This window comes from Mytilus trossulus, chromosome 14 (assembly GCF_036588685.1).
Source record: "Mytilus trossulus isolate FHL-02 chromosome 14, PNRI_Mtr1.1.1.hap1, whole genome shotgun sequence".
Lineage (NCBI taxonomy): Eukaryota > Metazoa > Mollusca > Bivalvia > Mytilida > Mytilidae > Mytilus > Mytilus trossulus.
In genome coordinates this window covers 56,390,212-56,405,977 of record NC_086386.1, presented here as the reverse complement: position 1 = coordinate 56,405,977, position 15,766 = coordinate 56,390,212, and the positions used below count along the sequence as shown (strand labels likewise).

Genomic DNA, 15,766 nt, shown 5'->3' with positions numbered 1-15,766 from the left:
ATTTCACGAGAAAACTAACAATCCTTAGTCGATTTAGACGGGAACCATTAACACTGTCATTTGCAAGAAAACAAATAAGCACTGTTAATGTTCTATTAAAGTTAGTATGACTGTATTGAAAAAACACCTTGGTAATTCCTGGCTATGGGCCTGTCAAAGGCAAATTTCTAAAAGTTTTTCTTTCTGTTCCCCTTCTCACCATGGACAGGTGAAAAATACATTCATGTGATAGTTTTGTCTGTTACAATAAACAGTAGGTACCTTTCTGCACTAACATATATATTACATGTGTACTTGATTATTGACATTTTACACCTATACCACTGAATCTATAAAACAATAAAATATACAACCCAGTTCATATCACAACATATGACACCTATCAATAAAATATACAGGTTAAACCCAAAAGGAAATGTTACCAACCAAAAATATGTCAATTTTGTTATGAAACAAACTTCTGATTAGAAACAGGCTGACCTACAACCTGGCATATCAACAACAAAGAGCCTAGTACGACCATGAACTTTTAACTTGTTTGGTATTTTGATTGATCTCTTTAGTAATAAGTTTCGACTTTAAACATTCATCAAATACCTCTTTTCCTCCAAAATAAAATCATTCACCAATTGTTTGCCAGCTACTTGACAATAAAGAGTTTTTTTTCTGATAAATTAAGACAGATGAACACCTACTAAAGAAAACTCAAGGGCGCTTTTTTATTTTTTACGAGCTTTAACCATATTGCTTTAAAGTTAGTTTATATAAAACACAAACTCAACAAACCCAATCCAGAATTTCAATGTGGAAAGGTCTGACAGAATTCTAAAGATTAACATTTGACTGTCTTCCAAAAATTGTCTTCACCAATATGTGATATTATGTTTCTTTCAGTCCATTTTTGATTGCAATGTTTTATAAATAAACGACTTTTGAAAAATTATACTGGCATTCTAATTTGTAAATTTTGAAAGCATTATATATATGCAGCATTTTGAGAATTTCCAATAATTAATTGTGATTGGTTTACATTGTTCTAAACATTATGTTGTGATTGGTTATAAAACAACATTTTAAACTCAGTTTGACTCATCATGATGTTGGGATTGCAGTTAGTAATCTTCTTATAACAATGGGAATTCAACCAATGGTGTTAGCTTATTTCCATTATTTTCAATTTTGGTGTACCAACAGTAAAATTGCCATTTCAGAATCTAGAATGAGTAATTCAATTGTCCAAATAGAAAATAACATTACATCATCATCAGTTGAAGGACCATTGATATGTTCCTTATTTTGTCTGCTTTTCCTGAATGTGATCTACTGAATAAAAATATTATCAGGTTTGTTCTAACATAAGCAACTTCACAGGTGCCATATGTGGACCAGGATCTGCTTCCACTTCCCGGGGCACCTGACATCAACAACTTTTGTTAGAGGGGTTCGTGTAACTCAAGCAGTCTTTAGTTTTCTATGTTTATCTCTTTGTCTTTTTCTTTTTAAGCCATTGGCATTGTCAGTTAGTTTTTGACTTATGCATTTGAATGTCCTTCTGTTCTCTTTCTCTCCTTTTTTCTTTCTAGAATGTATATCGCGTTATTAGCCAATATTTAATCACACCATTTTGAAGAATTCTTATAAAATTAATGTCCATAATTCATTAGATTCTGAAATGGCAAATTACACGCTATCCTTCAGATTCAGAATGTAACAAACTTATATCTTTTAAATAATACCCTACCCATTGGTGCCATAGCAACAAGCCAGTCTGAAAGTTCTTCTCTTTCCCTTGCTATCCTAAGCGCTCCAGTGATGTTTCCCTTCCAGATTTCAAGCTGATAAAAATAATCCATGTTATCATTTTCTCTGTGATACTGGCCTGAAAAAAAAAAGATCAATTGATAAATTTTTATTCACAAATAGTTGTCAATATAATGGAATTTGATGCAACTGTCTTAGTGATAGGTTTAGCTAGCTATAAAACCAGGTTTAAAATATCATTTCCTACATAAGAAAATATCTGTACCAAGTCAGGAATATGACAGTTGTTATACATTCGTTTCATGTGTTTGAGCTTTTGATTTTGCCATTTGATTAGCGACTTTCTGTTTGAATTATCCTCGAAATTCAGGGTGTCTTTTTTATTTTATTTTTTTAACTTGGATAAAGCAATTTTAAATAGATGATATGGGTAACAATTGTCTTCTGTTGGAGGAGGGGCCTCGATGGCAAGTAATCTGAATAGATCATCTACTGTTTTAACTTTATATATTGTGACAATTTTCCTCTATTCTTGATATTGAATATTCAGGCAAGCACTCCATAATGTTTATTTTCTCTATCTTTTGCAATTTGTTTTTATTTGTTGGCATATTGTTCTAATATTAGGTAAACCACCATCAAGGTCCTCTCAATATTACATTCCTTCCTCAAGCAGGGGGACAAATGCAGTAAAACAATTTCTTTAAGTTTACTATATATAGTCTAAGGTCAGTGAAACAAAGGTTCCATAACTTCAATGAATCATTGCTCTAACAATGATGAGGAAAAGGAAAAAATAAAAACTATACAAATCTAACAAATTTAGTGACCAACATATTTACTAGGGTGAGTACCACAGGCACTTGTTTCTGTCAATATGGGGTTTTCTATCCATACCCGTACATTTTTGTGTACGTGTATGGATAGAAAAACCCATATTGACAGAAACAAGTGCCTGTGGTAAGTACAGAAAGTACTTCAACAATGAGAGAGAAAAAACTCTAAAATTTCAGAGTTTCCACAATGTCAAAGAAGAAATGTCATTGAGTCCAGATCATGTTGAGGGAAGCAAAAAACTTATAATTTGCCGATCTTATATTGTTTCACTAAATATCAGACTATTAGTTGATAAGTCATATTAAAACACAGACAAAATATTACATTATTATAGTTAAACGTTATAGGTTTGTTCCATTTCATAATCTCTTATTATGATATTATAAAGTTTGTGACGTCTATCATCACTATGATATAGCTGATCCTAAGTCATTTTCACAGAGCAATAATAGCCTGCAGTAAACAATACCAGTTCAACAACCGGTCATCAATAATTTCTATCTATTACATTAATATTTCCAATAAAGTATCAGATTAAGCATAATTATTTCATAAATAATATTTCAGTAACGAGTTGACCAATTTTCTTATCCAATATTAAAGCATATTTCTTTTTGACACATTCACTATTTCAATTTTCAATTTTCCTATATGTGTACTTAATTGTGGATTCATCCGTTATGCACGTGATAACAATTTCTGTGGGTACAAGTGAACCACAAATAGATATAAGAAGATGTGGTATGAGTGTCAATGAGACAACTCGGACTCTCCATTCAAATTACAATTTGTGAAAGTGAACCATTACAGGTCAAAGAAGGGTATTCAACACAGAGCCTTGGAAATTGGTACCCATAAAAATTAGGGAATTCACAGTATACTTATAATGCACTAAAATTTAGTACTTGTAACACCTTAATTATGCTTAAAAGTTTATATGGCAAAAAATATCTGAATTTGAATCAATCTTAAAGTTTGTTTTTTATTTGAAATCAATATGGTTAGATGAAACAGTAATTTCTCAGGATTTCAATATGAAGAGTAAGGTTTCAAAAGGTTTCAAAACCTGACATTATGCGTGGTTAAACCACCTGACCTTATATATGGGCTTCAAAACAGACCCATTGACCTATAATGGTTTACTTTTATATATTGTTATTTGGATGGAGAGTGGCTCATTTACACTCACACCACATCTTCCTATATCTATTATGCACAGGTTTCAAAAACCTGACATTATGCATAGGTTTCAAAACCTGAAATTATGCGTAGGTTTCAAAACCTGACATTATGCATAGGTTTCAAAACCTGAAAGTTTATGTGGGTGTTCATTTAAACCTGATATTATGCATGGGTTTCTGAAAACCTAAAATTTTATGTGGGGGTTCAAAACCTGATATTATGCATGGGTTTCAAAACCTGATAATGATATTATGCGTGGTTTATCAATATAAAAGTTCGCTTGGTAAAAGTAGGTTGTTGACTATCAAAGATTTCATCAAAAACTTAGTCACAGAAAAAGGACATCAAGGTTTCAAGAAAAGTAGGATAAGGTTCTATTCCATCTTAAAGTCTGTCAAAGTTTTTGATCAAACATTGTCTAGAGGTATTATAAGGGAGCCTCTGGCCTTTGTTAGTCTTGTATGATTTTTAATTTTAGTTTCTTGTGTATAATTGGGAGTTTAGTATGACGTCCATTATCACTATACTAGTATACATATTTGTAGGGGCCAGCTGAAGGACACCTACGGGTGTGGGAATTCTCGCTACATTGAAGACCCATTGGTGGCCTTCGGCTGTTGTCTGCTCTCTGGTCAGGTTGTTGTCGCTTTGACACGTTCACCATTTTCTTTCTCAATTTTATCTGATGTTAAAAAAAATGTATGAAAAACTTTGAGAAAGAAAAATTGTACAAGAACCTATATATAAATTGTTTTTGATAAGTTCCAAATAAAATTGGCCACTATATGAATGAACTCTTACATGAATGGGTTTTGATGTAACACACAGATGTTCATTAGTATATTTTTACAGTGGCAAAATGACATTTCCTAGATATATGCAGATATTTGTACTTTTAAACTATTTATATGTTACAGTATTGGACATAACTATTAAAATCTATTTGTAGATTGATGTTCTATATATGTGTTTTTTTTTCTTCTTTTAATCAGCCATGCAAGTGAACATCTGACTACTTTGTTTCAACTGTTAAATTGTTTTATTGCTTTGTTTATGTTTCTGTTTCACAATTTAAAATCAATTTGTCCTTTTAATGGTAAAAGATTTGAGAATTTATATAGTGGGAAATGTGATATATGTATTGGCTAATTTGTTTTTGTTCCCACAATTTTCAAATAAATTAACAACTTAGATTATAGCATACGAATATTTATTCCAAATGACTTTTAAAGAATGAAATAAATTTAACATATTTAACCTAGCTTCATTAAGCTATTTTGTAAAAACAACCTTGACCCCTGCCTCGATCCCTGTTTAAGTTTTTTTTCTAATTTAAAACAATGTCTTTTTCGTTGGAATAACAACTTTATGAAATTAATGGAATTGTTTGTAGTAAATAAGATCACATGTAAATTTACGTCAATGATCAACGATTCAATATAGTGAGTGTGTGAAATATACATTGATATAGTACAAGATATCATTAGCTTTGACGATTATTTCTTGTTGTTGTTATTGATGTCAAAATGAACAAATCACAAATCTGTCAGAATCATGTGTTAATAATTAAGAAATATCAAATTGACATCATGACAATTTTGTAAATCCAATACTTGAATTAGGGTTTACAATGTCAATTAATACAACAAAATATAATCTGGAAAAGAGAAAAAGTTGCTTTACTATGGATTCTATTAAAAATCATGGATTTTGCTAGAAAACCGAATTATGTGAACCACAAATTCAAATTTTTCTTTTATTAATTTTAAATTAGGCTCTAATGCAGATTTTCTGAAACCTAAAATAACAACAAAGGCAAATACCATGAAAGTTTATCCACAAAGAATGGTCAAGTCACCCACAAAAAGAAATAAATGCACAAAATATTTCAAATTATTTTTAAAAAGAACAAAAGGTTTTTTTTAAAATTCTTCTTGTTTTTCATTTTGTAAATTATATCATGCACAAGAGTTCAGAAGCAATAATTGTTTATCAAAAGTTTTACAGATTTCCAATTACTTTAAGGTCAAAGATCATATTCCATGACGTGATCTTTATCATGTATTTTAAAAATCAGAGATCAATTTCATAAATATGATATGATATTATCATAGCTCTGTTGTTTACTTTTCCTTGTTAATGCTTAATTAAGCTTAATGAAAAAGTATTAAGTTTAATAATGGAAGGATTAAAACTGTCTGAAGGTTGAAATTTACGTCTTATATAAATAAGTGTTTTAAAGAACTTCTTCGTTAAGAGATCAATTTAGTCTGTGATATTCAAAGTATGCACAAATCGATACAATGCCTTCTTGTAGTATTAACCTTGAAGCCTACAATAGCTTTTATATAAACACAAGACGTTTTTTTATATTTATCAAAAAATTTGCCAGCAAAATTTTACAAAGAAAAAAAAATCAAAATAATTTAAAAGACATACTAATTGTGCCTTGTAAATGTTTTTTTTCCAGTACTTTCAATAAATATTATGAATTTCTTAAATGGCTCAATTTTAGACTTAAGCATTTCAAAATAAAGATATAAACGTAAATGTCATTCTTTAAAACTTTTTTTCGGAGAAAAACAGACAAAGTAATTTCCTCTCAAACGAAAAAAACTAAAATATAATAAGAAAGCAAAAAAACCAAAACAATCGTAACTCACTATAATAGCATTAATTTCCTCAGAAGTCATTGACTGAGCTTGATATAAGACAAGAATCACTACTAGTCTATATATAAACTGCAAGAATTTCTACTTTACCTTGAGCAGAGCTAATAGAGTGGTAAAATAGCAATGCACTACAAATACTTCACATAACACGAGAAACCATTCATATACTTTCTGTTTTACCTAGTGCTTCTGTCTTATTCATGATATTCTGACCTTCTAACAAATTATGTTGAAACCTAAATTGCTAATTAAAATTCTGGTAAATCTATGGTTAAAAAATAACATATTTCAATTGCTAAAATTTGGTTTTCAATTAAATTTTAGTACTTGATTAAATGTTTTGGTAAGTTCTTTATTGCTGAAGATTTTATTAGCATTAGTTTCTGAGGCTAGGGTTACTATGACATGCTCTCCAAAAAAAATCAACTCAGAACTTCAGATAGAATATTAGATCATATTAACTGACTTACATTTTCAAGGATATATGGTGAATTCCTTACATAACTTGAAATAAATTGGGTTTTTGGTTTAAGTGGCAAAAACGGAAGGAATCTAACATTTTATCTCTGACACAGAATTGTTTTTACCAACTTCATATAAGTGCTGCTTCCGACTCTGGTCATTCCGACTCTGGTCAAGCAATGACAGCAAAGGTACAAGTTTCTTCTCACTGTTTCTATAAAGAACTCACTGGTTGATTGTTTGCTGATATATGTCCAGTGGCAACTATTTCTGCATATTCAGGAAGATTATTCTGCCTAACTTAACATTAAACTTATTTTCATTTTGTAACAACGATAAACACAGAAAATATTATTAAACTTTTATTACTTAAAGATTGCATATAAAAAGTCGATCTATTTTGGTATCGTTAATTTATTTTTCATGATTTATTAATTGTATTAGCTGCTGATTGTTTTTGTATAATAAGTAACAATATTAATGAGTTTTGTACAAAATGGTTAAATCAATGTAATTATCTGTGGTCAATTGTCTAATAATCCCTCAGATCACCAAGTTATGCATAACAGGCTTAAAGGTCAGAACCTCCATTAGTGGACTTAGGATTTCACAGGCCACATATGGGTATTTGTTGTTTCACAGCTTTCCTAAAGAAAGATATTAAAAATCTAATGTCCCCAAAATTTCAAAGCACTCTCCCCCTTCCCCTCCCCCCCCCCCCCCCCCCCAATTTTGTCAATTTCTAACAAATTTATCTTCCAATTAGATTTACATTCTGTATATATTTAGAAACAATTAAAATCGCCTAAAATGACACATTTGTAATTATAAACAATTTCTGAATTTACAGTATTACAAATTGTTTTTATGCTAGCTACATGTACTAATTAGAAGTTCAATAGTTCATCAGTTACAATAGCAGCTGCTAAATATAACTGACTCTACAGGAAACAATGAATACAAAAATATCAGATATTTGAAAATAATGGATCTCATGTCTGAGGAAGATGTCATAACCATATGAATATTGTATAAATGATTGGGTCAAATAGGTCAGTCTTATCTCCATGTAGATTTCATAATTAGATATTGATTTCATAGCTAATATTAAATTGACATACAAATAGGGGGAGATGTTATATTCTTCATTCAGGGTGCCAGTGCAACAAGGTCATACATTACTATCAACCAATACAAAAGGAAAAGAATATAAACTAGAGATACCTGCACACTGCCTTCAACAATGATAAAAACTCTAAATAGATATAAGAAGATGTGGTATGATTGCCAATGAGACAACTCTCCATCCTAGTCACAATTATAAAAGTAAAACATTATAGGTCAAGGTTACTGTCTTCAACAAGGAGCCCTAAGCCTCCCACTGAACAGCAAGCTTATAATAGAGGCCCCCAACAATTACTAGTGTAAAACCATTCAAACGGGAATACCAATTCTAATTTATATAAAAAACAAGAAACATTTAGAAACACTTGGACAACAACCACTGAACAGCATATTCCTGACTTAGGAAAGGCATGGGGCAAAAAAAAATTTAAAACAATTCAGAGCAAAATATATTGAGGGCCTGAGTATAATGTTAAGAACTGAACTGGCTGATACTTCAAATAACAAAAGACAAGTTGAACCAAGGTCTTATATAAAAAAAAGAAGATGTTGTATGATTGCCAATCAATTTTTGAGACAACTGTCCACAAGAGACCAAAATGACGTAGACATTAACAACTATAGGTCACTGTACGGCCTTCAACAATGAGCAAAAACCATACCACATAGTCAGCTATAAAAGGCCCCAATAAGACATTATGTAAAACAATTCAAACGAAAAAACTAACGGCCTTATTTATAAAAAAAAAATTGTTTACCAAATTTTTTTTTATAAGAACCAGTTTAAAATTACACAGAATTGTATCACAAGAAGTCTGAACAATATTGGTTGTTATTTTTGTATATCATAAAAATAATATATATTCAAATTTGAACTTTTTGAAATAAACATCTCTTATCACAATGCTTCACCGATATTCCTTTATCTTTGATAATTTTATAATGTAGATCGAGATTATAAAAATGATGTTCTTGAGTAAATAGTACTACAATTTTTTCAAAACAGATTTTTTTCACTGCATTCCATTATTGTAATGTATAATTAAGTATTTTGCATACATCAGGGGCGGATCCAGCCATTTTAAAAAGGAAAGGTTCCCAACCTAGAGTAAAGGGGTGTTCCAACTATATGCTCCCATTCAAATGCATATTGATTGTCCAAAAAAAAGGGGGGGTTCCAACCCCCAGAACCCCCTGGATCCGCCAATGTACATGTATATATTATAAAAACTATAAAGGTCCATCTGATAATGCTCCTTGTAATTGTCAACTTCTTGCTGAGGGTTTAACAAAACCTGCAATTAATCAGCTGAGCAACTTAAACTACTCCAAGACACCATCTCCTGTACTTCTGAGACCAAGGCATTGTAGGATTTTCCCATTTGATTCTACTTTGGTAACATAATTATGCTACTTAATAAAATAAATATGATATATTACAAGAAATAACAGTGTTAGAACTTCAGGCTTCAGGTTTACACTTCAATCATATAGAATATGCATTTCTTAATCTGATTTATAGAAATAAACATATTTATCACAATGCTTGGCTTGTATTTCTTCATCTTTGATAATTTGATAATGTATCTAGTTGTTTTTCTTAGAGGGTACACTCTGATAATCTAGCTGTTTTCTTAGAGATTATATCTGTTATTCAAGTTGTACTACAAATTTTTAAAAACCAGCTGGAACTTGTATGGTAGAAGAAAAACAAAATGAAAGAAAATAAATAGATGTGTGTGGTAGAATAAATGATTTGAAGGGAATTTGATAGGTTAATTTTACAGAAAAAACAGATTTCTGCTATAATTTGTTTTTCAAAATTCAATTGTGGATAATTTGTTGACCCATTTGTTCAAACTTTTCTTGCCCATTGTTTTTGCCTTATAAATAATAACAAAGAAGATGTGGTAATGATTGCCAATGAGAAAACTCTCCACAAGAGACCAAATGACACAGATATTAACAACTACTATAGATCACTGAGGCTGAGTACAGCCTTCAACAATGAGCTTTGACAATGAGCAAAGCTCATACAGATCTACTCTACCTTCTATAGTTTTAATAGGTGCTACAAAAATGTATCAAAATATATTGAGGTTAAAAAGCCTCAGTCTTTTAAAATAGAAAAGGGTCTAAACAAGAAATTAAGCTCAATGAAGACTTAAATTGTTTGTTAACATCAAATGGTTAAAAATACATGTATAATTCAGGAAAAGGAAATGTTAAACAATAAATCAAAAAGAACCTTCTGCACTGAAAATTAGGAGAAATTTATACAGTCAATTGAGTGATATAGAATTTTGAATACAGATAAGACACGCTCTACAATATTTTGTTGTGTCCTCCCAATATTTTCTCTCTTTCATAAGTCTAATAGTGAAATACCAAGACATCATAAGGTCAATTTCTTACTTTAATACAAGGGGAAAACAACTTCCCAATTTACACTCACTTTCATTTTAGCCTAGTAAAAATTGACAACATTTTGTCAATACTTGATATATTGTTCATGTGTCAATATGAATTCAATTGGATGTTTTTTTGGTAGTTTTGTTTGGTGCATTTTGGTAACTATGGGTAATAGTTCAATGACACAACAGCCCAACAACACAAAAAAGCAAATACGGTAACCAATATTTTAGTCTCCAATAAAAGTTTTCTAAAAGGTGTCATGAATTCAAAAACAATGACATTTAATTTCTATGGGTAAATTGTGTTTTTGTTCGTACATCTTTTTTCTACAGGGGACACATTTATGGGGTGTGGTTGCATGATGGTCTGCCCGCCCACCCGTAAGTGGTCTGTTGTACTGTTGTCTGATATATTGGTATTTTCTGTTATTTATTGTAAGAACTCAAGTATATGTTAATATGCTTTGTAGATTATTTTTAAACTGAAAAATATGTTAATTTATTCATCAATTTTATTTATGATACTCATGTAGCAGCCATATGAGAGATAAATAAATATAAATAAACAATTCAATTAGCCCCATGATCATATGATACCCCAAAAAATAGTTACAAACTTAATCTTCTAATGTGTTTTTAAATGACTTCTCTAATTCATGTAAATAATCCATAAACAAAATTGTAAAGAATACATTTATATATAGTTTATTATGAAGAATGTCACAATAACCTCTTGACCTTTTCCCTAAGTTGGTGTAAATCTTCATACCTATCATATTAAGAGCCTTGTGTAATCTTAATCCATCTTTTTATGATATTTGCATACCTCTTGAGAAAATCATCATGACCTAAAATAAAAATACTCAAGGCCACCTCCTATCATAAATCAGGGACGTCTATATAAGTCCTTGCATAAATGAAGCAAATTTTACTTCTACATTTCTGAATGGAACCTTTTATTTTGTAGGCTATAAGTTGTACAATTTACTAAGAAATGGAAAGATTTAAAATTCATAAAAATATGACGTCATTGATTTTTATCAGCCCTGAACTCAGGCATAATCAAAACACTTCATTTAAAAAATATAAATTTTTCATTTAACTAAATTTAAAAAAAAATCCTCCATTTATTCATCTGCATTATCTTTTTTTTTTATTTATAACAATTTCATTTTCCAAGGAAGCAAATTATTACCAAATAAAACCTCAAACATATATCTCCTTATCAATCTATAAGAAGTATTGCAAAATGACCATACATGTACCTTAAAAGTCCCTAAAATCTCCCAAAAAAACTTAGACACTGCATGGCATTAAGATATTATTAAATATTCAACTTAAACTTTACTAAATACTATTTTTCAAAAGAATCGATTGATATATTTTTTTTAAATTCTTAAAAATCCTTTGTAATTATTATGTAACACAATTCTATAAGTTTAAATCGTTCAATTAAATACAACATTATAAGTTTAAATCGTTTAATTAATTTAATTATGTATTACAACTGTCTATAAATGTTCATATTGTAACACTTGTTTCGTCTCCAATGAGTGATTGATTCAATTAATAATATAGATATTAAAATTCAAATGCTAAATAAACTATCTGACAATTTATGTATCAAAATCTGACATTCCCTTTGATGTACATGTATATACATTTCACTGAACTGATTAATTTGAATTTCAATGCTACATGTATGAGGGGGGATAGGAGGGGTCCTGATCCCGAAATCCCGGGCTTAAAAACAAGAAATCCCGAAATCCCAGGCTTAAAAACATGTCATCCCGAGGTCCTGAAATTCGAAAAATAGAATTCCCAGATCCCAAAATCCCAAGCTTAATAACACCTGGTCCAAAAGTCCCGATAAAGGTCCTATCCCCTCTCATGTATGTCAATTACAAAATTATTGAAACTCTGGACAAACCTAAATCTTAGCATTAATAAAGAAGTTCCATTGCTAAAAATATTCCGAGTCCTCTATTATTTCCTACTTCAAATAATTCAATTGAAAAATATATAGACATTAAAATTCAAATGCTATAAATAAGCTAAGTTATGTTTCAAAAACTGACATTGGCTCTTAGATGTGCATACATGTATGTAACGTATATTCATTTCATTGAACTATTATATATTGATTACAGGTCCAATGCCGTCATCAATTATGAAATCATCTAAACTGGACAAACCATTATATATTGTCATCTATTGGATAAAGTTATTTCATTGTTTATATTCTGAATCCTCTTTAATGCTGAGTTCACACATAATTCGAATTTGATTCGAATTTGATTCGAATTAACTAATTCGCATTCGAAATGTTTTATGTTCAAACATGCATCAATTCTAATTCAAATTGCAATGCACGTCACATTTGCTTCACAGTCCAAACTACGTTAACTTTTGATTCGTATTAACAAAAGTGTATTTCTAATGTGAATTGGATAATTCAAATTAGCCAATTCGAATCAATTTGAATTAATATAGAAGAGTGTGTGAATGCAATTAGCGAATTCGATTCGCATTCAATTCGAATTAAAGGTACGTGTGAACAAGGCATTAATCCTACTACTTCAAAGAAATCAATTAAAAAATACAATTTTAGAATAAAATATATAAACAAATTCTGTAAAAATATGAACATTTGTACCACAAATGACATTATCTTAAATATGCATGTTCTGTAGTACAAATGTACAATAATTTCATTGAAAAGTTTGATAAATATATCTGCATTTTGCTACATCAATTACAAAATGTGCAAATACAAATTGTATATATATATACATTTCATTGAAAAATTTAACTAATATCTCTTCAATGCTGCGTCAATTATAGAATTATCTAAATTGAACAAACCTTAATTTTGTCATTAATAAAGTTGTTCCATGCTTATTCTAAAGGCCTGCTATTAATATCCCTACTTCAAATAATTCAATAATATTCCGTACAAATATCTATTTCATTTACAATCCAATTTGACTATTCCTATATGTTTCATTGTCATCACAACTCATTCGTTATTAGAATAAGAACAAAAAAACGTAGACTGTTAATTATCCTTGGCAATCACTTTTCATCCTCCCCAGTATCTATATCTCCTGATAATAAGTTAAGACTTGTATGATATACAAAGTAATGTCAATAAACTTAAGCACTGCCGAACTATCAATCAATTCATTCAACAACACAATAATATTGTAGTCAATTTCCTCTCCGTTTAGCACTAACTTGAGTGTGGGCAGTTATCTAACAAGGTCTGTTTTACATGCAATAATGATTTTTATTGTCTTTTCGTTCTTGAGGGAATGTAAGGAAAATTTCGTTTTCTTCAAAAAAACAAATTTTAAAGTATCTCTCCTCAATTTTTCATTTACACACTAAATCTTTGACGTTAATAAAAAAATAGATTTCTTGAAATTTTTTCATAATTTTTCTGGTGACATTAAAATACAGGATTTTCAATCTGATATGCCATGTCCCCCCCACCCCCCAGATAGCTACCATTTTATTACCTTAATTAAAACTTTTTTCTGCATTTAATTTTAACCTTGAATTTCCGGAGATAAGATATATACACAACAGGTAGAGAGAATGTCTGAAAATCTATATAAGTTATGACAAAATTGACCTTGAGCAATGAATTGGCTTGTGATTTACAGCTAAGTTAGTCATATATATAGGAACTACCTATTTCTTTTATCAGTAAAAGATTGATAAAAATATGCATATTTTTTTTTATTGATCATAAGCCATGAGCAGTTGACTTGTGATTAGTCATATATCTACTAAAGTAACCTTTTTTTTTTTACATGTAAGAATAAGAGATTGATAATTTTTTTTTAATAAAGACTGACCTTGAACTTTTAAGAAAAAATACTGTACAGTGTAACCCATCCTAATACATACTTCTATTTTATTTATGGATAAAGTTTTCAAACATCGATGTATCAAATAATTTCCTTGAACTATAATAATCTGGTAGCCATTTCAAGTACATATAATTTTGCTCAACATTATGGAGTGCAAGGAAGTGACTTGGAATGAGTACCACATTCAGCCACCAAAAACTGAGAATGAAAACAGGAAATTTGTCAAAGAGACAACAACCAATGATCAGTAACAGCCCAAGGCCACCAATAAGTGACAAAATCCTGGACCCTGATGAGGATTTCATCTTATCCTCATTAAGACATAATGGACCAAATGATGAAGTCACAAACAACTTTACTATTTTTTGTAGAAAACTAAACTTATCCTTCAAATTAAGTTTTACTTACCGGTAAGTCCTGGGCTCAAGACTTATGGTTTTTTTTATACAAATTTTTTTATATTATTACATTATATTACTTTCTAAATCTAATTCAGAAAAAAATTTGGTCTAACCTTAATTTAATATCTGTGTTATGCAGTTTTCTTATTCAATTAAACTTGGGCAACATCAGAATTCTGCTACATATCATATAGTCATAAAAAAAAATCTGACCATTATTTGAAAACATCATAAAATTCAATGTTATTGTGCAGCAAATTTTATTATATTCTTTCATTTACAATATCCTTTAAAAAGCAATTGATGAAGAAAATTTTAATCATCATTCCTAATAGATAAAAGCTTGAATTCTTTACAGAAAAAAACATAGTTTTGGGTGAACATGAAACTTAGCAATACATGATGATGAGGGGTCTGGAATGGGGGTTGAGGAGGCAATCTGATTTAATTCTGTATTCTTGAACTTTTCAGGTAATTTTTCTATTTGTATTCTTAATTTTTTAGCCCATTTTTTTCTATTCTGTAAGTTGCAATAGACAATTTCTTGTTCCTCATACAGCATGCCAGATTTTCATCTTCCAAAACTTCAAATGAAATCAAAGAAAACAGGATTTAATGATATACATGTAAGGTGCAATACAACTTGTGAAAAAAGGGGGGTTTCAATTTGGCAAGTTTAGCGACTTTATAACATAAAAGCTGTCCTTCCCAAGTTGTTTTCTAACTCAAATGCTACCAAATTTCATGACTATAAATTCTTTAGACAATTTTCAGTGGCTGATCCAGGGGGTCCAGATTCTGGGTGTCGGAACTGACCCCCTCCCCTTTTTTTTTGATCAATGCATTTGGATGGGGACATATGGTTGTAACCACCTCCTTATTATCCTGGGTTAGGACCTCCCCCTTTTGAAAATGGCTTGATCTACCCTCAGATTTCATATGATTTTAAAAATAAGATTGATACAATTTAGTATTGCATTTAGCAGGAGCCATTTGATTGCACAATTTGTCTTAAATGCATTGCCCGACATCAT

General features: G+C 30.1%; 1 protein-coding gene across 1 annotated transcript in view; it reads right to left on the bottom strand.

Annotated features, from left to right (window-relative positions):
* LOC134695646 (gem-associated protein 5-like) overlaps positions 1–15,766 on the bottom strand; it is a 153,259-nt gene that overhangs the window by 14,904 nt on the left and 122,589 nt on the right. The window contains exon 19 of the mRNA XM_063556963.1: positions 1,742–1,879. Within this exon, the coding sequence (XP_063413033.1) occupies positions 1,742–1,879 (138 nt within the window). The remainder of the gene's footprint in view (positions 1–1,741; positions 1,880–15,766) is intronic.